Source organism: Bicyclus anynana, chromosome Z, assembly GCF_947172395.1.
Source record: "Bicyclus anynana chromosome Z, ilBicAnyn1.1, whole genome shotgun sequence".
In the NCBI taxonomy this organism is placed as follows: Eukaryota; Metazoa; Arthropoda; class Insecta; order Lepidoptera; family Nymphalidae; genus Bicyclus; species Bicyclus anynana.
In genome coordinates, this window is record NC_069110.1 from 20411648 (window position 1) to 20433124 (window position 21477).

Sequence of the window (21477 nt, forward strand, 5' to 3'; positions counted from 1 at the left end):
ACCTACTACCTATCGATATAATTCAATTAATTATTTTTTTTTTACAAAGATCAGGGCCAAATAGGTAATAAAATACTAAGGTACTTTTATTGTACGAAATGAACACTTTTAGTTCGACATTACTCTATCAGACTTGCTGGTTCAGTAATTCCAAAATTTTGGGTTGCTCGTAGGTATCTGCCAATATTGAGAGTTCAAATTTTGTGGAAGTACTCAATAGTACCTTATAATAATGAGTTTTTTTGTATTAAAGGTGACTTACGGACGAGTGTTCTTAGACATGTATGATGAAAATCGGTTGAAAGTTGTGGGGGTTGAACAACCGAAGGGTGAGGGGGGAAGAACAACCGAATGTCTGCAAATATACTCGATTGGGGTCTCAAATGAAAGCGCACTGAAAGAGAATATTGATGACTTGATCGAGAGTGTAATTAATAATTTCATGACATCGGGGGGCTTTTTAAAATTTTCAATTTTATTAATTTTTAAATCTCTTGTTAATGTTCAGCAGAAGCTGCCTTCCAAACGGGTGGAAGTCTTTACAAATAGTCAAACTTGACGTTTCAAAAGTGCTTATAAACTAAGCCTTTAAAAAAAAAAATTTTTTTTTCGATATTTAAAAGTGGAGAGGTAACAAACTATAAGTATGTATGGAAGTATGGATTTTGCGTTGGAGCTATGAAGATTTGTCATTATTACCACGGCCCAATGACAGGAGAGGGGATATGGAGCTTTGACCCACCACGCTGCTCCTATGCGAGGTGGCCGGCTTAGGATTTTTAGGTTAAATTCATTAACGATCACTATCAGATGGTAATAGATAACGACTGACATCTATGGGACTATTAACGTACTCCCATAGTCAAGGGGGTGTAAAGCCACCATCTCCGGGCTGAGAATGTTAACTGAAATAAAAACTCAGTATTTCATTTGATTCTTTACAAGTCAGCCCTTGACTACAATCTCACCTGATAATAAGTGATTATGGAAGCGGGCTAACTTGTTAGGTAGGATGAACATCCACACCCCTTTCGGTTTCTACACGACATGGTACCGGAACAATAAATCGATTAGCGGTACATATTTGCCGGTAGGATGGTAACTAGCCATAGCTGAAGCCTCCCAGCCAGCCCAGCCAGGGATTTAACTCAGGATCTCTCCATCTTGTAAATCCACCGCGCCTACCACTACGCCGTCATAATGAGTACCTTATAGGTCCCAGGAACCCAGGACCTCGTGATCCAAACCTAGGCTCACCGGAGCATCGAAGCAGTCACGAAAGCTTACAATGATTTGTAAATCCTATTAACTTACCAGTCCACTCAAAATATAATGGTAGGTCCGTCTACCCAAGTGTACATTCCTGACGTGTTCCACCAGAATGGTTTTAGCATTCTTCGCGTTACAGTCGAGCACGATATGCTTGATGCTCCACCGGTCGTCCTTCTCTAGAGCCAGGAGGAAGTCAATGGTGTCTGTCGCATTGTAGATGCGTTTTACCAAAGTTATCTTGAAGGCGGTCTGCCCGGGCTGCATCGTTTGGTAGAGTTGCTGAAGCCGGAGTAGACCTAGTGACAATAAATTTAATTTTTTTATTATTTTTAGGGTTCCGAACGTAGTACAAAAACGGAACCCTTATAATCTCACTCGCGAACATTTTAATGTCTGTCTGTTTTCTCCGAATATACCAAACAAATCCAGTTAAAATTTGGTACACATATCAATTGATGTGACCCAAATACAGGGATTTATTGCGAATAGGTAAAATTTGAAAATAGGGGGTAAGATCGAAAGTTGAAAAAAAAAAAAACTTTTACACACTTCATTGTGTGATACATCAAATAAGAGGATTTTAAAAATATTTTTTTTGGAATTAAAATAAAATACCTTTTAAGTTTTTTAAGCAAATAGACGAAAATTGGCCATGTTCTTTTTCTCCGAAACTACTGTATCTAAATTTTTGAGAAAAATACAGAAATTAGTTTTTTTATTTAACGTGTCGGATACACGTGCCTTCGCCACTCCTTGTGCTACGTTTTGTGAAAGAATACCCAAAGGCAATTTATCGGTATGTAAGTGTAGACAAAAACATCCCAACGACTCTAAATGGCTTGTAAACACTTAGCTTATCAGTGCTTCCCATAACTGTTTTTGAGGCGCACTGATTTTGAGAAATACTATTTTCTACACACTGATGTGTACTATGTTGTCAGTTACACTTTTTTTGGAGTGTATCTTCAGAGGAAAAGGAATATTTTTTTGATGAAAATACTCCAACACTACTAGACTAATTTTGAAACATACGCCAGTGGAAAGCTACGTTATCGCGTTACATTTATTCATGTTGTCTTACGAAAACGACATTTACGCGAATAAAACCGCGGGATATACGCTAATAAGAAAAAATTATCAGAGCAAAGGAGTTTTAGCACAGTATAAAATACAATGTTCGTAATAATTAGGTTCTTTTTACGATTTTATAACATGAATAGATAGATGTCTAAAAACATTCTTACTTTTCTAGTTTATATGTCACGTGACATTCCAAAAACGATTGTTCCAAAATCAGCATACCTATTGTAATGTTCTAACGATTTCCAAATAACCAATGCTCATGCTTCGAGACTCAATCGATTCCTGAACTTTAATTCAAAGGTGATCCGAAGCATGGGCTTACAAATTTCCAGAACTAGATGTACCTAGTTCGCAAACTTGGGATTAAAATTAGGTTGTTCACATACGAACTCTGTCATGTCGTTGTAGAAAGAGAGCCTGCAGTAGCCAGACTACCTAATTTTATGAAAAAAGGTTTGTCAGCCTATGATCCCGCAACCTATCTATCTAAAATATATAACTCAAAGGTGACTGACAGAGTGATCTATCAACGCAGAGCAAAAACCACTGGACGGATAGGGCTAAAATTTGGCATGCAGGTAGATGTTATGACGTAGGCATCCGTTAAGAAAGGATTTTGATCAATTCTACCCCAAAGGGGTAAAAAAGGGGTTGAAAGTTTGTATGGAAAGTCCTTCATTTTTAGAGTTCCAGTTTAAAAAATGTGTTCATAAATCATAAAAAAATAAGAAATAACGTTTATAAAGAATTTTTAAAATTCAACCATTAAAGTGGTGAGATAGGGTTTGAAAGTTTATATTGACTTGCACGCGGACAAAGTCGCGGGCGTCCGCTAGTACTTAGAACAAAACTATTGAAGTTTTGTTCTAAGTACTACTACTACTTTGTTCTAAGTCTGTTGAAGAACATTGAAGTTATATTAAAAAAACTGTTGGAGGGCATTTTTCGCTACTGACGCCAAAAATATATATTTTTATTATTTGTCTGTCTGTCAGTATTTCTGAAGTCTAAAGGGGTTGAGAAGGGGTGAAATATACTGTGTATACATAGCTTTCTCACTTTCTGAACACACATCTCCGGCCACATTTGGCGGCCTCCGTAGCGCAGTGGTATGCGCGGTGGATTTACACGACGGAGGTCCTGGGTTCGATCGCCGGCTGGGCAGATTGAGGTTCTCTTAATTGGTTCAGGTCTGGCTGGTGGGAGGCTTCGGCCGTGGCTAGTTACCACCCTACCGACAAAGACGTACCGCCAAGCGGTTTTGCGTCCCGGTACGATGTCGTGTAGAAACCGAAAGGGGTGTGGATTTTCATCCTCCTCCTAAAAAGTTAGTTAGCTTCCATCTTAGATTGCATCATCACTTACCATCAGGTGAGATTGTAGTCAAGGGCTAACTTGTAAGGAATATATTTAAAAAAAAACATCTTGACATTGTCAATCAAGATCTCCGTCTTGTAAATCCACCGCGCATACCACAGCGCCACGGCGGCCGTCAAACTGGTGAGGACTCTTGTCTCCAATCCCCATACCCTAAGTTCAAACTCCATTAAAGGCTACCGTACCCACCTTACGAACTTTATTGATAAAGTGATAAAATAAGTTATGTCTTGCTATTGCAAGCTCCTATGTAGTTTTAGAAACCTGGGAATAGGAACTTAATGATGATTGTTTTTATTTTAGAACGCATTGCCTACGCGAAATTCTTTTAATAATCCCGTGGGAACCGTGGATGTTTTTGAGATAAATAGTAGCCTATATGTTGCTCCATAAACTCCTCTTAAAATCGGTTCAGCCGTTCCAAAGATTATTCTATTATTGACAAAACACAGTAATTTTTAAATCACAGTCAGACATTTATATTTGATTTGCATGTATTGATTTTATACCATAAAAGGAAAAAAATAAACTATAGGATCCTATCGCTGGCCGTCCGTCTGTCTGTCCGTCCAAACACCTTTTGTACGGGACGCGCAGATATCTGAACATCAAGTAACTGGGTCACCTGTAAACTACGGCTCACTGCGATTCCATGGTTTGTCCAGCTAGTCTATTTCAAACGCCAGTGCATTGCTCTTGTCAGATAGATAGACACCTACTGAATGAATATTAAAAGTAAGAAAAATACGTTGTTTAAAAAGTTTAAATTTTAAATTTTGATTAACCTAAAATTTAATGTACTAATTGTAATCTGCCAAAACTATTAATTGACAAATTTATTTAGGTACAATCTTAAAATATAACTACAAAAATCTCTGGTATGCAGGTTTCCTCGCGATGTTTTTCCTTCGCCGTTTGAGACACGTGGTATTTAATTTCATAAAATGCACTCAAGTGAAAAGTTGCACTATGATGAGGCTTAATTTCATGTACTTAATTACGAGTAAATAGAATAATTAAAAATAAATAAATCCTACTATCGGATCCGGCTATTGTACTTATAAAATCGAAATCAATACATTTTTTATTGATTTCGATTTTATAAGTAGTCACAGATTATGATGACCATAAGTAATTTAACACCGTAAATATTTTACAACGCCGAAGTATTCATATTGGATTTTACTCCCGCCCAAAGCTAATAAAATTGTACGCAACACCACACTACAGCTTATTGAAGTTTTTAATTTAATATGTACAAAAGTAATTTCAAAATTCACACCCGACCGAGAAGGGATTAGAGTCTTCTATCTAGGATATACACATGATAATATTATTAAGAACGTGATTTATTTTTAACCAGCGGATCAGGTGGCGTGCAATAACTATATTCTGACGTCGCATTGCTAAGTGGGTACTACCCACTTAGCAATGCGACTCTGTCTTCTGCATTCACGGCCGTGGGTTCGATTCCCACAACTGAAAAACATTTGTATGATGAGCATGGGTGTTTTCCAGTGTCTGGGTGTATTTATACAATAAACTAGCGAACCCGGTCAGCTTCGCTTTGACTCATTCACTACCCCTGTCTTATTCTACTCCCACCCTACACCTACATACCCAAGCGTACCCCAACCCGATACTACCTCTACCCTACACCTGCCAGTAGTATTACTTACCTATAGAAAAATATGTTAGGGTGGACAATTCTTATCACTTAGGGGTTTGAAAAATAGATAGCCGATTCTCAGACATACTGAATATGCAAAAAAAATTTCGAGTAGTTTGGGAACGGACATTGTGACATGAGAGTTTTATATATTAGATCAGCGAACGCTCGTGACTTCGTCCATATAAAACTCGATGTAAACTTTCAATTACCCTTACCCTACCCCTACCCAAGGGATATATGGATCCATTTATATATATGTCGGAGAGTTAGATAATAATAGCGCCATCTTACATTAATAAGAGTAACTAATTTGATAGCAATATCTGTTAGAAACGTATCAGTCAGTTGTTTGTCTGTGGACATCATCTGTCAGTTGACTTGACGATCTCGGCCAGAGCGAGCGTAGTTCTCAAGTTTATTTAGTTGAACGTGGTTTAACACTTGAGCTGGATCTAGTCAGTTTAGCAGTGACTGAGATAGTTGGGTGAGTCAGTTATCCGAATAGTGGGGCTATTGCATGGTTAGTTACTTGGTTGGGAGCCAACACGAGCGGAGAAGGGGAGCGTTAACATGTAGTAAAGGGGCCCCTCAATCCTACTGGAATCAGTTGCAAGTCCGAGATGCATGGTGGCTGATTCCGTGCTAAACGATAGTTAATCCTGATTTACATCTGATAGTATCTGCGCTATACTTGATCACTATAGTAGTTAGAGGGTAGAACTGTATTCGTAAGTTAAGCGGTCGTTCCGGTAATGATCGATAGCGGTACTTTGTGTATTTTGCCATCATTGACGTAAAGCGTAGAACCTAATCCAGACATACCATAATATCCCGATACTCAGCCCGTGTGATTGAGTATACCTACGAAAATCAGAAGTGGAATTTAGTCATTCCCCGTTATATATATATATATATATAGTTAACGTACATAGGTAAATGAGTATATTATCATACGAATCATACAGTTCAGTAGTTTGACGAATATTTTAGCAAGTATTATAATTGATATCGTCCAGTTGACGTCACGCCATTAGTCGAGGCACAAACCTCAGGGGTAAAGGGTTCGTGTCACATGTACCAAATAGTCTAACGCCGGAAACTTTCGCCGCGAAACCCGCACATTTGTCTCGTCGTCTAAGCTGTTTTGTATTGCGGTAAAGGTGATCGCAGACTATCGACCCCAGATGTCTTATGATACCCGAACAATGATTTCTATACCGGTCGAAGAAGTCATCAGGGTTATTATATATCGCGGTGTACCATACAAATAATGAGTCACTACATCGTTTTTCATCGTATTTTCGTTAATGCAATAACCTAACATAGTATTTGCAATGAAATGACTTATGTATCTTCATTTTACGTAAAGTGGCAGTGCTATAGAAGCGGCAGTAGCAAGTAGTAAGATTATTTCGTCAAAAAACCGTTATTTACGTATTTTCGTTGAAAGAATCATGTTAGATGATTGTAAAACAAAAAACACCGCCATTTGATGTAAAATTACATAGTGAGGATCAATTCGTTGAAATAACTATGTCAGATGATCACAATTACGAAAATACGATGAAAAACGATGTAGTGACTTATTATTTGAACGGTACACCGACATAATAAGCCTGCAGCTGGGATTTTTTTACTACATCATTATTCATCATATTTTTGTTTTTTTAATCATCGAACATAGTTATTTCTACGAAATGAATTTGATTAGGTCATTTTGCATCAAATCAATCAAAGATTTCTTATTTTCATGATCACATTATCTAAACAACGCTTTTCCGACGTTTTTGGAGACGTGATAGACTAGTGGATATGATATCTGCCTTCGATGGGAATGGCGTTCGTTCGAATCGTGTGTACGGTCGAGCAGACAGTGGACAAACTTATTAACACCACTTGTTTGGGTAGTAGGTTGAACAACGGATTTTCCACACGAATAGAGCTGCATAGTTAATACGTCTAAAGCAACTGAATGCTAATTAAAAGTCTCACTTCAGTTATTCAGCTTATTTTACGTATAAAATTGTAAAAGCTTGCCAATCGACAGCGAATTGTTGGAATACAATTTGTTACTTTTTATTTTTGTTAATTCAGCTGTTGTGAATATTGGAAAACGAGTCATGCGAAAATTTGCCTATTTAAATAGATATTCTTACTAATCTTTTTTTATAATTATAGTTATTTTGTTTTATTGACACATGTCTCAAACGATGAAGGAAAACATCATGAGGAAACCAGCATACCACAGAAATTTCTTAATTCATGCGTGTGTGCAGTCTGCCAATCCACATTGGGCCAGCGTGGTGGACTATTGGCCTAACTCCTCTCATTCCGAGTGGGTACTCGAGCTCAGCAGTGAGCCGAATATGGGTTGTTAATGATGAATATTATATGAATAATAATAGGTACAACTTTAAGATTTGATTGTTGCTAGAACACTTAAAGACACCATTACACGTACATAATATATAAAGTTTGTACGTTAGTAAGTAAAATGTCGATTGCCGTAATCACCTCGCTCCGTGTACGTAAAGTTTTATTAAACGTGAAACTTATTAAATGCCTGTAATTATTACAGTGTTCGCGGAGGCGGGTATTAAAAGCTTTTCGATCGCTAAGGCGCGGCTTGCGGCTTGCTCGCTCGCTTGGGGTTGCTGACTGGTGTGAATGAGATGTAAAATACGCTTGATAAAACGTCATGACGTCATTTCTTCTAAAAATCTTCAATAAATTTAAACAAAAGTTTTCAAGGATGAAGGCCTCCGTGACGCAGTCGTATGCGCAGTGGACTTACAGGTCTGACTGGTGGGAGGCTTTGGCCGTGGCTAGTTACCACCCTTCCGACAAAGACGTACCTACGTTTAGCATTCCTTGTCGTGTATAAATCGAAAGGGGTGTGGATTTTGCCGTTCTCCTAACATTTAGCCCGCTTCCATCTTAGATTGCATCATCACTTACCATCAGGTAAGATTGTAGTCAAGGGCTAACATTTAAACAAAAAATAAAATTTTAATAAAAAAAATACAACCGACTTCAAAACCTAAAAACGTACCCACTAAATTAAAAAGTGAAATATAACATCATAATATGTTCTACCTGCTGATCAGTATGAAGGCGGTGCTAAGCCGGTGATGTATTAAGTCAAGTCATGTGAGAATATCTTTTAGATTTAGATTTTGCAGAAGTTCTCATTAATACAAATTAATCAAGCCCAAACACAAGGTAACTGCTATAAATCGCCGAGGAGTTCCCTCGTCTGTTTTATGGCTCCATCATCAGATCGATTTTAAACCTTCATGAAATTGTAGTGCTTAAAAGTACTAAATGGAAAAGTATACGAACACACTAGACACCCATATAATTTTCGAAAGTTCCCCTCAATTTCTCCAGGATTCCATCATCAGATCTTGACATGATGGCAATGGGACCAAATGGGGACTATACCGTTTCAAACAAAAAAAGAATTTTTGAAATCGGTCCAGGCGTACATACATAAAAAAAAAAAAATACCGACCGAATTGAGAACCTCCTCCTTTTTGAAGTCGGTTAAAAAACGTACCTGTGAATCTGTTTGTATATCAGCACAAGATTTGTCATAAGATTTAGTCACTGAACACAAGTTAAATCTAATTTAACACGAAACTTATTATATAAGTGTAATTTTACCACGATGGGGGAATTAACATCTCTTTGATGACGCCGACGGCAGCCTGTGGTATCGTTCTACAAAGTCTATAATGACATATCTGACAAGCTCTTTACACTTGCATAGTTGATGTGGCATGCAATTCATAAATATCGTAAATCTATACATAATATTAAAAGAGGTTAAGTTTATAAGGCATAATCTCTAGATCTACTGGACCGATTTTGAAAATTCTTGTATCAATAGAAAGTCAAGTTATTTGTGAGCGTCATACGCAATATTTTAACCCCTTATTTCCCAAGGAAATGGGATCAACGCGGGTTAAACCGCATAATTCTGATATATACATTTATATTATGAAGTTAGCAATGACGGGTGAAAATATTCGATAATTTTTATTAAGACGCTAATAACTTTTAACATAAATCTATACTTTAAGACCTAAACATAATTATAATAAAGAGGTAAATTACGTGGTATTGTAGGAGGTATCACTGGAACTACAAAACCGATTTAAACAAATCTGTGAGTCATAGGATATATTTTATTCCCGTATTCTTATCAAAACGAGAACAACGCGCGTAAAACCACGGGGCGTCTGCTAGTCCTAAGTAAGAACTCCCACTGACATACAATTTAAATTTTAATACACACATCACTAACTAGCCCTAAAGTAGCCTGTGTTATGAGCCCTACCCCTACCGTATCCCTACCCTACCCCTACCCCACCCGTACCCTACCCCTACCCTACCCTACCCCTACAATATTATTATAAGTGTTAGATTATAAGTATAGTACACCTACGCAAATTTTTCAGTTATGGGAATCGAATCCTTAGCCGAGGCTGCAGAAAACAGAGTCCCTCCCCACTACACCATGCGTCTGTCATGAAATGAGCTGTAATTATTTAAATTTCGCAATTTTTGATAAGTACACTTCGATTATTTCCAGAATTGGCAGCTTTGAGCTGCACAATTTTATAAAGCCATGATTCTAAATGCTTATAAATTACAATCACTGGGGAATTGTGGTCCAATCAGCCTCAATGATTGACCGATATATAAATGTACATAATATACAATTGCGTTTTCAATGGACCTTACTTTTTATAAACCGATGGTGCGTTAAGTTAAAAAAAGGACAAGTTCGAAATTGGGTCCACTCTTCAGAACGATACAGAAATGAAAAATGTAACTACTAAAAATGTTGTATTTTTTACTATATTACTCAATTTTAATGTTATACAAAATAATATCGGCCAACAGAGAAATAAGCTGATTTCATTATTTTCATACTGATTCAGCTTTACAAATGCATAGTTCACTAATTGACATTGGTTGTCAGCTGTCTTTGAAAATGCGCGCTTTCAATATGAAATCCTTTATTTTATACGATAACTTAATATTGTTTAACGAAATTAATATTGTTTATATTAAATTTGATATGAGTCAACAAACCTATTGTTCTAAACGTAACTTTTAAATGGAATCACATGTGAGAAAGAATATTTAACAATTAATTGTACATCAATGTTAGAACAGTACCTATTATACCTAGTTATAGCAGACGCCTTGCAGTTTCACCAACGTCGTTACAATTCCAATGAGAATACGAGTGGGAATAAAATATAGCCTATGCCACTCACAAATAACGTGGCTTTCTATTGGTAAAAGAAATTTCTAAATCGGTTCCGTAGATCCAGAGTTTATCCCCTACAAACTCAGGAAGTGTATAGACTGTTTAGATAACTCGTAAATGATTTCAACAAAAATAATATCTACCTAAATGGTTTTCGTGCACTTCTTGTCGATGGCTCGACTTGAATGTAAAAATGTTTAACAAGTAGATAACGCACCTATGGTAAATGGGAAACCATTGCCTTAACTTAATTCATTATAATTGCCAAAAACATAAAGCGCTGTTGGCAGCTTAGAAATCAGCAAAGCGCAGTATAGCGAGATCGGAGTCCACCCCATAAAAACCCCTAGGCCTCAATCCCTGGAGGGGTTGGAGGAGACAAACGGGGGAGCAAGGTCCCCCGCGACGCACTGGGACGAGAAGGCAAAGCCTCGAGGCCCGTACTCTCGACCCGTCATCACGAGCCGAAGAAGACCATCATCATTGATGTGTTGATGTGGTGGTAGATGTCATTGTGGGTGAGTAATTCCAGTCTGCGCGGGGCACATTGATGACATCAACTACTTAGGCCGAACGGCCTTAACCCCGAAAGGAGCTGGAAGAACATGACCGGGGGAACAAGATCTCCCACGCCTTATCCGGGCAAGGAGACATTGCCTCGAGGTACCCCATACCCCCAACCCGGATTTTTATCTGTGAAAATTTCTCAAAGAGAGGCAGGTTGAAATGATCTGGATAACAGCTCAATGCTATACAAATATGAATTTCAATTTCAATTCATAACAACTTTACCTACTTAATCAACGAATGATGATTGCAGTGTAGGTCTTAGAGAGTTATACGATTGATTAAGTCAAGGCTCCCTTTATTTCCAATAGAAAGCATTCGATACCCACTCCATCCCTCGCTTGATACAATTTACAACGGAGCGTAAATATCAATGGGAAGGTAATTTTCAATAAATTCACATTTCGATGTTTCTCGCTGCGTAGATACTTGATGCCGAGCGGGAGGGATGAAATTTCATTAATTTTAAACCCTTGTTCGGATTCTGTACCTTCGCCGGAAAAGTGTATGCCGTTACGTTATGTACATATTCGTGTCCTTCATACACTAGTTATAAGAATGTACTCAACATAATTGAAAACGTAAAGGTTTCCTGCTTTCACACTGCAAATTGAGGGGTGCCAAGATATAAACAGTTAATTAATGTTGTATAAATTCCCTTTATTAATTATTTAGTCATCTGATATGTCAAATAAAAGCTTATTTTATGCTTAATTTAACTGTATTAAATTGTCTTTGTTCTAGTTCACGGTTTCCTATATTTTGTGTGTCTTGTGTTATTTTGTGTGCCGCAATTTAATTAGGCAACCTATTTGTAATGTGTCATTGTGAAAATTATCTATCTATAGGTACTTTATTTCTTACCACTAATAAATAAATAAACTAAAAAAACAAACCCACCCCACCCTTCATTTCAGTTACGGGTGCTATTTGACAATTTTAATAGTCAACTAGCGGACTTCGCGTGGAATTCAGTTTTTCACAAATCCCGCGGGAACCATGGATTTTTCCTGGATGAAAAGTAGCCTATGTGTTAATCCAGACTTAAATCTATTTCCATTAAAAAATTCTGCCAAATCGCTTCAGTAGCCGCAACGTAAAAGAGGAACAAACATATTTCCACACGTACACACAAACTTTCGCCTTTATAATGTTAGTGTGATAGTGTAATGTCACTATCACTTTTTTGACGAAGTCAATGATGCCTCATAAATGTCTAAATCCGTTCAGCTGTTTAGGATGTAGAGCGTGCCAAACAAATAGACATGTAAACACGTATATACGCTCGAGAACAATACTCTCCTTCTGACGCTTGGTGATTTTTCAAATTATTTAGGGAAAATATTAAAACGCTTTGTATTAGACCGTTGCGGGTCAGTTTCCTTGAAAATCATTGATAAGAATACACTGTTCAGTTCAGTTTTCTGCTATTTAAACGGTTTTTGATGTCACACGCTTTTCACTGTATCACCTAAAACAATGTTAAAATATTTTCCTGCTGTGCTGGCCCATTATTTAACACACAAAATACACTCGAAATACATAATTACGCAGCCAGAATCGGAAGCAATTTCTAGTACATTTATATATGGACAAATATATGAAGTCTTGCAGAAAACCTAATTGGCGTAAAATTAACTCGAAAACCGAATAGAAACACATTTCTGTTCACCTAACCGCATAATACAATTGTATGGAACGTGATGAAAAAGTTTTTACTTCTTACTTATTTACCTATATTCAATTGAATAATAAATATATGTAAATAAAATTGACGCGTCTGTTTGTCTGTCTATCTTTTTATTTGTCCGGACTAATATCTGAAACGGTTGAACCGATTTTAATGGGATTTTCATTGGGACAAAAGATAATTATTACGGAGGATATATTGAGTACTTTTTATCCCGATAAAATACATGGTTCCCGCAGCGTTGGCCTGGGCTGTTATTGCTGATGATTATTTAGGATACTACGAGTAAATGCAACAAATGCATAATCGAGTCTCAACTCTTCATCTTTAGAAATGTATTTAAAGTTGAAGATGATAGTCGTTTACATCGCTTGTCACAAAACCTTGATAAAATATTATAAATTCTGCGGTTAGTGAATCTCCATAAACAGTTCCAAAGACTTCTTAATCCAATAACAATTTGAGGTCTTTCAAATGAAAAAGCCCGTCCCGTTTCCGTTGCCCGGTGAAATGTTAATATTTTCAATGTAAATCCAATTAACGTCGAGTCTAATGCACTTTAATTCCTTTAGGCCACAGGTATTTCTTCAATGATTTTCCTTTTGATTTTTAACCGACTTCCACAAAAGGGGAGGCAATTTTTTATTTCGTACATATTATTTATTAAAAAAATGGCATCGGATGTATCATACCCGGCGATTTGTAAAACACTAAATATTTTAGTTGAGTGATTTTTTTTACTCTTTCACGATGTTTATTCGTTACCGTAGAGTAATAGAGTAATAGACTACAACACTGAGCGCACACATGCATAATTTTGTCTTTAATTTCATTATTTTATGAATATATAGTTTTTACACTTCCTGCATGAACACACAACTCAACATTGTAGACGATATTTAGGTATTATTTGTTTAAATAACGTTAGTTTTTGATCACAACTAACATTGAGTTGTGTATAAATTTCCTCTTTTGGGCGCCTCATTTTCCATGCGCTAGTAATACATCTAACAGTATTTAATATCATTGTTTTGAAACATAAAATATGTAACGCAATTTTTACCTACTTGAGTGGGTGCTTAGCAATTTGCCGCCGCGCGTCACCTGGTAAGTAAGAATTTCCTCCTCCAGTGGCCGCTCATGCACTTATGGTATTTTTCAGCACAAGTTGTGAAGTAATATAGGGGCTACTAAAACGGGTTTGCCTACGTGGGAATCTAAAGACGCAAACTTAACGAACGATTGATTTAAAAATTATTAATGTTTTTTTATCAGTGCGGCAAAAAGCTCAAATATCAGTGCGGCAAAAAGCTCATAGCGCACCCACTCTACGGCTAATTTAGAGTTAGTAGGTATGTTATGTTTATAATTGTTATGTTTCCAGTTCCGAATACATATTATATTTCCCGGTCAAGCTTCGCTTTGACTAATGTGCACTTCTTCTCTACTTCCACCCTACCCTACCCCTACCCCTACCCTACCCTAATCATAATATTATAAAGGCGAAAGTTTAAGTGTGAAAGTGTGTGTGTAACTATGTTTGTTCCTCCTTACTGCGGCTTGCAAATCGAATGGTAATATTTTATTTGATTAACATATAGAATACTTTTTATCCCGGAAAAGTCACGGTTCCCGTGGAATTCGTGTTAAACAGAGTTTCACACGAACGTAGTCGCGAGAGTCTGCTACTATTATAATAAGTCCGAAAACATGCTTTTATCTATTTTAAAAATAAAATTTTGGCTGCAGTCAGATAAGCTCAAAAATACGGTAGAATAAGAGGGAGTTAAAATGTTTTCACCATTTAAATCTAAATATTTAGAATGCGTAAGATGCATTAGGTAATCCTATAATCCTGTATTTTTACTTTACTTTTTTTGCAGCAAAATGAAAGAGCTTCCTGAACAAAAGCCAAAAAAAGTAGAATGTTCATAAATCTGCGTTTTTAGGCTTAAGATGTTTTCACATTTGTTGTTTAACAAGTAGACATCTACGGGTTTGCCTACGTGGCAATCTAAATAAATGAAGATATAGAACTCTCCCACCATCAGTATATCATTAAAATCGATTCAACTCTGAAATAGGTAAAATATTAATATTTATCTAATATCTATATAATTATGTTACCGTTAAACTGTAAAACACGTTAGTTTATAATCTCACTCGTGATATTATAATCTACCCTCATATTGTGAACTGAACATACTGATTATAATTTAACGTGTTATTTTTTGGTATAATAAAATCTACCAAATATACTAACGTATTTTACAATCTGACAATTGAAGTTGGGAAATTTCTCTTTATGGATCTACAAACAATTTCACAATAGCGTATACCTACAAATCTATCTTTTAAAGATAGGTTACTATACCCCATTTTATCTTTCGAAAACGCAATGCGACTTTTCCGCGGACAAAAACGCGGGCGTCCACTAGTATTAAATAAATTGAATTCCAGCGGATAGCGTGGAGAAAATGCTCTTCTTATTATCATACGTGAACGTCCTTTAATCGAAAATCTACAAAGGCAACGAAAGGAATACTTTGCCTTTCAGCCACGGAGAGATTTCTGTAATGCGTAAATGTATTGTATTATGTTGATGCGAGGGATAATGTTGAGGATACCCTCCAAAATGCTAGTACGTACCTACCGGTTTTTTTTAAAGAGCATTTGCCATATAACTTTAGATATGACAATATTCTCATTTCCCTCCAATTAGTCGGAAAAAACTGTCAGGAGTGACTAATACAATAGTCCAGCGGTTGTGAAAGACGAGAAAAGAAGTGTCAAGAGTGACTAATAGTGCAGCGGTTGGGAATCGAACTACGACCTCTCTGTAATAAATCCGCTCACTTTACCGTTGAGCTATTGAGAAGTATTATTATTGTTTATAATAAAAACATATTGGATTATACAGTTTATAATTATAAATATATTGGATTATACAATTTATAATTATATCTCACAACTGTTTTACGATAGAACAATTGAGTTGCGAGAATTGCTATATTTTGCAAGTGTTATTTTTGTTGTTTTTGCTGGTTTTTATATAATATATAAAAAAACAAATGCCAGCAAAATCAACACTTGCAAAATATAGCGATTCTCGCAATTCAATTGTTCTATTGTAAAAAGTTGTGAGATCCATGTAATACCATGTCTGCTTTTTTAAAAACATTTAAAAAAAGTGTCAACTAGCACAAGCTGTGCCTGCTGTTGCCCGTCGCATACATTCAACTGATGTAAGACATTGTTTTGTTCCCTGACATGTTCTTAGTTGTAATGTAATAGAAAAATGTCCATACCATACAATTCGAGTTCGGTGAATAAACTGAATGGCCGATATCATCTGCACATCGTTCAGTTGGATTGCATCCGCTTGATTCGTATCTACCTACGTCCTACGAATGAATATTGAATACACAATATTATGCTATCGCCGGCCTATCTTGCGATATCAGATGGCTCTGGCTAAATAACTTGTACTGAAACCCACTAGTATTGTCGAATGAAAATTTTTAAAGTAAGCACATTAACAAGATATGGCAAAGGAGTCTATGATTTTGACAACAGTTTAATAATGTAAAACTGACAGTCAGTGCACAAAGATCTAGTTGATGGGAAACTTACGGATAATTTACGGGAAATTCATTGGAAGATGCAACCTCCTCCCTTGCTGGTAGTTTTACACCTAAAACAAAAGCTACGACTACTAAGCTCAATCGTGGGGAGAGGAGAGAATTAGGTGAAACAAAAACGAAACGAAAACAACGAGTACCCTGTGAGACTCCACGTCCATAATTAAAGGTTATAGATGTAGTTTGCTATTGCTAAAATAATATACAAAATCAGTTCAATTAATTCAGAGATTCCTGCACCTCCACCCTGCAACCTCACAAACTTTACCCCTTTAGCATAATAAACCCTTAGAGAATATTACTTATAACATGTTACTCCTTCTTTACGAATACAATGTCAATGCGATAACATCGCTACACGAGTAGGTAGGTACCTACATACGTATCGACAGCAAGCTACCAACAACTTTCCCTACTTCTGAATACCTAGTTTTTCTCATTTCTATTCGTCTGAGATTTTCTATACTAATATTATAAAAAGAAAAGATTTGTTTGTTTGCATCTAAGCTCTGCTACTAAACCGATTTGAAAGGTTATTATATAGTGCTATAGGCTATATTTTATCCCCGTATACCTGCGGGAACCACGCGGGTGAAACCACGCGGCGTCTGCTAGTATTCAATAAATCTTACAGTGTAGTAGTGTAAAGTGTCGTTATAACGTATCAACTTGGAACTGTAGCTTGTACCAGAGTAAAGACTTGTACGATCTTCGTCGAGTGGTAAAGGTCAATGGCCTTGCACAGCTGAGCAACATGTATTCACGTCAGAGTTCACGAAGTTCATCCAATAAAATATGAAAATATTGCGTCTCCCAGTGTTTGTGATCATACTCCCCTGAAATAAAACACCTTACCAAAAATACATAAAACGAAGCCCTGCTAGTATAGTAACTGAACCAAAGAATTCTCACCTAAAGTAGATTTTCCAAGGTTATCCAAAATTGCTCAAAAATTAATAAAGATAATTACGCTTGTGTAAAGATTTAATTATTCGTGAAACTCGGTACTAATAGCAATTAAAAAGAAAGCTTTTCCATTTTCCCGAATCGCCGGAAGGGCAGAGTTTATGTTTTTCTTGTTGAACAATCTAAACAGATTAGCGATGCTCATTTCGGTAATGTATATTTTTGGATTAACTTATTAAATTACGGCATTGTTAGTATATTATAATTAACTGTTTGAAGGGTTGAAGTTTCTCTAAAAACTAATATAATATTAATAATATAATAGATATTTAGATCACTTACGTTTAGTTCGCCTTTTTTGTGTTCTTTTGTATTTTTTCTTGTGCCTAAAAGTAAAGCTACACTTAAATTTTATTTAGATGTATTGATGTTTCATATAATATGAAACATCAATAGGTACATATAAATAAAATTAAATAGCATGTCTGTGATTTCAAATCGGTCTTTTCCTAGTGCTGGGAGCTATTCACACGATACTAAAACATAATCAAGGTAGGTATTTTAAAATTTTTTTCTGACTGACTATTTGTTGGTCTGGAACGGATGGAATTTTCAGTGAGAGATACTTAGATGAGGATATAGAGCATCATCATCATCATCATTAACAGCCGATGGACGTCCACCGCTGGACATAGGCCTCTTGCATGGAATTCCAAACAAAACTCGAGCCGCAAGTATCCAGCAGGTCGACCAACACAGCGCTGTTGGCTGAATGGCCAACACCTTGGGAGCCCAACGTGCATCTGCTCTTCGAATTATGTGGCCTGCCCATTGCCACTTCAGTTTTGCGATTCGCTGAGCTATATCAGTGACTTTGGTACTTCTGCGGATCTCCTCATTTCTGATTTGATCACACAGAGAAACCCCAAGCATAGCTCGCTACATCGCCCGCTGAGAGACTTTGAGCCTTTTTATGAGCCACAGTTAGCGACCAGGTTTCGGATCCGTAAATCATCACTGGCAACACGCACTGTTCAAAGACTTTCATCTTCAGACACTGAGGAATTTTGGAAAAATATGTTACGGAGTTTCCCGAACGCTGCCCAACCGAGCAACATATAGGTATAAATTCCACGGGAACCATGCTTTTTTTCCGGGAGAAAAAAGTGTATATATTTTTTATATTGAAGACGATAAAAGTTTTTTAAAAATTATATTAGGTAGGTATATTGTTTGCAGTAGGTATGCAACCATTCTGACCATTAAGTTTTATGTTCACTGCTCCAACTGCAATGGCTAAGGAGATTCTAGTAATGTTATGAGATTAGTGTTTTGATGCACATTGCACTGCTGGGGACCTATTTCTATTACTTTCACAGGACAATTATTGTTTTACTTCAAGTAGGTATTTAATTTTTTTTCATCCTTCCTTCTTCTTTTATCCTTTTTATCCTGTTAATTACTGTTATTATGTCATGATTCTCGTAGCCTGCGCTCGGGTACGCTCGGCACTCGCTCGTTTGCGAAATATAAGTAAAAAGCCTAACAAAAGCCGAACAAGCCGGACCTAAGAAAACGTTTTCCTCGAATGAACAATATGTGTTTGTGTGTGTGATAAGAAGCAAGAACTATTCCAAGTCGCAAGCTTACCTCTGGTCCTGCCGCGCTAGCTATTGGAGACAAGTGATACAAGGTTCGTGTGGTTCTTAAATAACAGATTAAGATAAATAACAATATAAATCAGCAAACACGCAAACATACATACACATATCTATACAGTCCATTAAAACCAATGAATACAAACAGCCCTACAGCCTTAGAATTAGTGCCTAATAACCGCACAGACTCATATATTTCCACCAGTAAACAGCTGACCTATTCACTAATTTGGTCTTAAGTATCAACCTATTGAAATAAAACATCAAATCAACTGAGAAACGTCATATAATATCCGTATCAGTAGGCACCGGATGACATTTGTTACATAAAATCTCAATTTCGCAATGTCAACTAACATACGTCAAAGTTAGTGAATTTAAATTTAATAGGTTGTTATCGATATCAACCCTTATTCGGCTCACTGCTGAGCTCGATTCTCCTCTCAGAATGAGAGGGGTTAGGCCAATAGACCACCTCGCTGGCCCAATGCGGATTGGCGGACTTAACATATGCAGAGAATTAAGATTTTTTTTTGGTATGCAGGTTTCCTCACGATGTTTTCCTTCACCGTTTGAGACATGTGATATTTTAAAAAGTTGTAGGTGCTTGCCTCGGACCGGATTCGAACCCACACCCTCCGGAATGGAGGCAGAGGACTATCACGACTCACCCACTGGGCTATCACGGCTCCCAATAGGTTGTTTATAAAGACCAGATTGTTGAAACAGGTCGATGAAGGTCGTCTTCTACTCGTTGATTTAAAAGATTTATCCGTCATAATTCGATAGTTGACAATAACGTAGAACATATAAAACAATGACGTTCTCAGCGAGTGGCGTGCGTAACGATCTCAATCGTTAACTTATATGTTCGCTGCTTGGATTGCGACTACAGACTACACTCACGGATCGTCTAATGATATCGGTTTTACTTTTACTGCTTTCAATTTCAGATTTTAAAAGTAAGTACTTTTACTTACTATTGCTATGTAATACCACCGCAAGATACAGTCATTCCACTTAGGTAGGCAGGTAGGTACTTACTCAGAAACTGTATTATTCTATCATGTTTAAGTATTTTACCTGGAAGAGATCGCTTTTTAGCGATAAGGCCGCCTATTGTGCATTTTCTTTTTTCCATTATTTTTCTGTATTGTATGTTTCTTAGTGGTGTACGATAAAAGTTTTTTCTACTAATGTCTTAAAATTCAAAGTAATTTCAAATTTACGATAATTGATATTTTGGCGCAACTACGTCTGAATGTAATGTTAAGAAAGTCACGAGCGTTTGCTAATTTAAAAAAAAAATCTAACATAAACATTTTCGTATTTTTCGAAAGACTACCTTAACTCGCTCTAAAAGCTTTGTCCGTCGTGGAGCATGCGAAATGGCCGCTCGTTACATGCTATAGTCAGTGCTCAGAATCCGACCCTATTAGCTTCTTCTAATGATCTCAATTTTATTTGTTGGTATGCATTGTTCCACTTCGCTAGGAAAAGCCAAGAGATTACTTGCGAAACTTTTTCGTCCCTCCGTAGGTTAAAGTATACAGCAAACATCTAGATTCACATATTCAGGACATGTTTTTATGTTGTTATTATCTGTTAACATTGTTGTAGGTACAAGAAAGAGTACAGTTTTATCTAATCGAAATTTCAATCAAAATCTTTAAATAAAACTGTACCTTAGACTTACCTTGTAGACTTGGTCGCTAACTATGGGCCTCATATGAAGGCTCAGAGTCACACAGCGGGAGATGGAACGAGCTACGTGTATCTCTGCGTGATCGAATCAGAAATGAGGAGATCCGCAAAAGAACCACAGTCACCGATATAGCTCAATGAGTTGAGAAGCTGAAGTGGCAATGGCCGGGGCACATAGTTCGGAGAGCCGTTCCAAAGTGCTGGAATGGTGACCAATTGGGTTTATATTGGGTTTAGCCCCACGTGTTACACTCTGCTTTTCACTGCGATTAACATTAAGACGCGGGGCTAAACCCATTATAAACTCGGTTTCTATTTAGCGGTCCTCGGCTTACGCCTCGTGTCCTAAAAATACCTCGTATATAATGGGTCGTTTTAGCCCCTTGTATAACTATATAATATTGTTAAAGTAGCTGTAAGCTCGGGTACTTGAATACCTACATACAGTGACATTAGTTAATAAATGTTAAAGTAAAATAGTATTTTAAAGTAATTTTTCATCGTAAGCGAAATTGCAAACGCCTAAACATAATACAATTCCTTGAATTATAATAAATAATTAAACAGCAAAATTGTTATAATAAAACGATCAAATTTTAAAATCAATGTTAAGTTTTCATGTT

General features: G+C 36.7%; 1 protein-coding gene across 1 annotated transcript in view; it reads right to left on the minus strand.

Moving 5' to 3' along the window:
* Window positions 1-21477, minus strand: part of LOC112049389 (glutamate receptor 1-like) — a 116253-nt gene that overhangs the window by 43770 nt on the left and 51006 nt on the right. The window contains exon 5 of the mRNA XM_024087249.2: window positions 1315-1568. Within this exon, the coding sequence (XP_023943017.1) occupies window positions 1315-1568 (254 nt within the window). The remainder of the gene's footprint in view (window positions 1-1314; window positions 1569-21477) is intronic.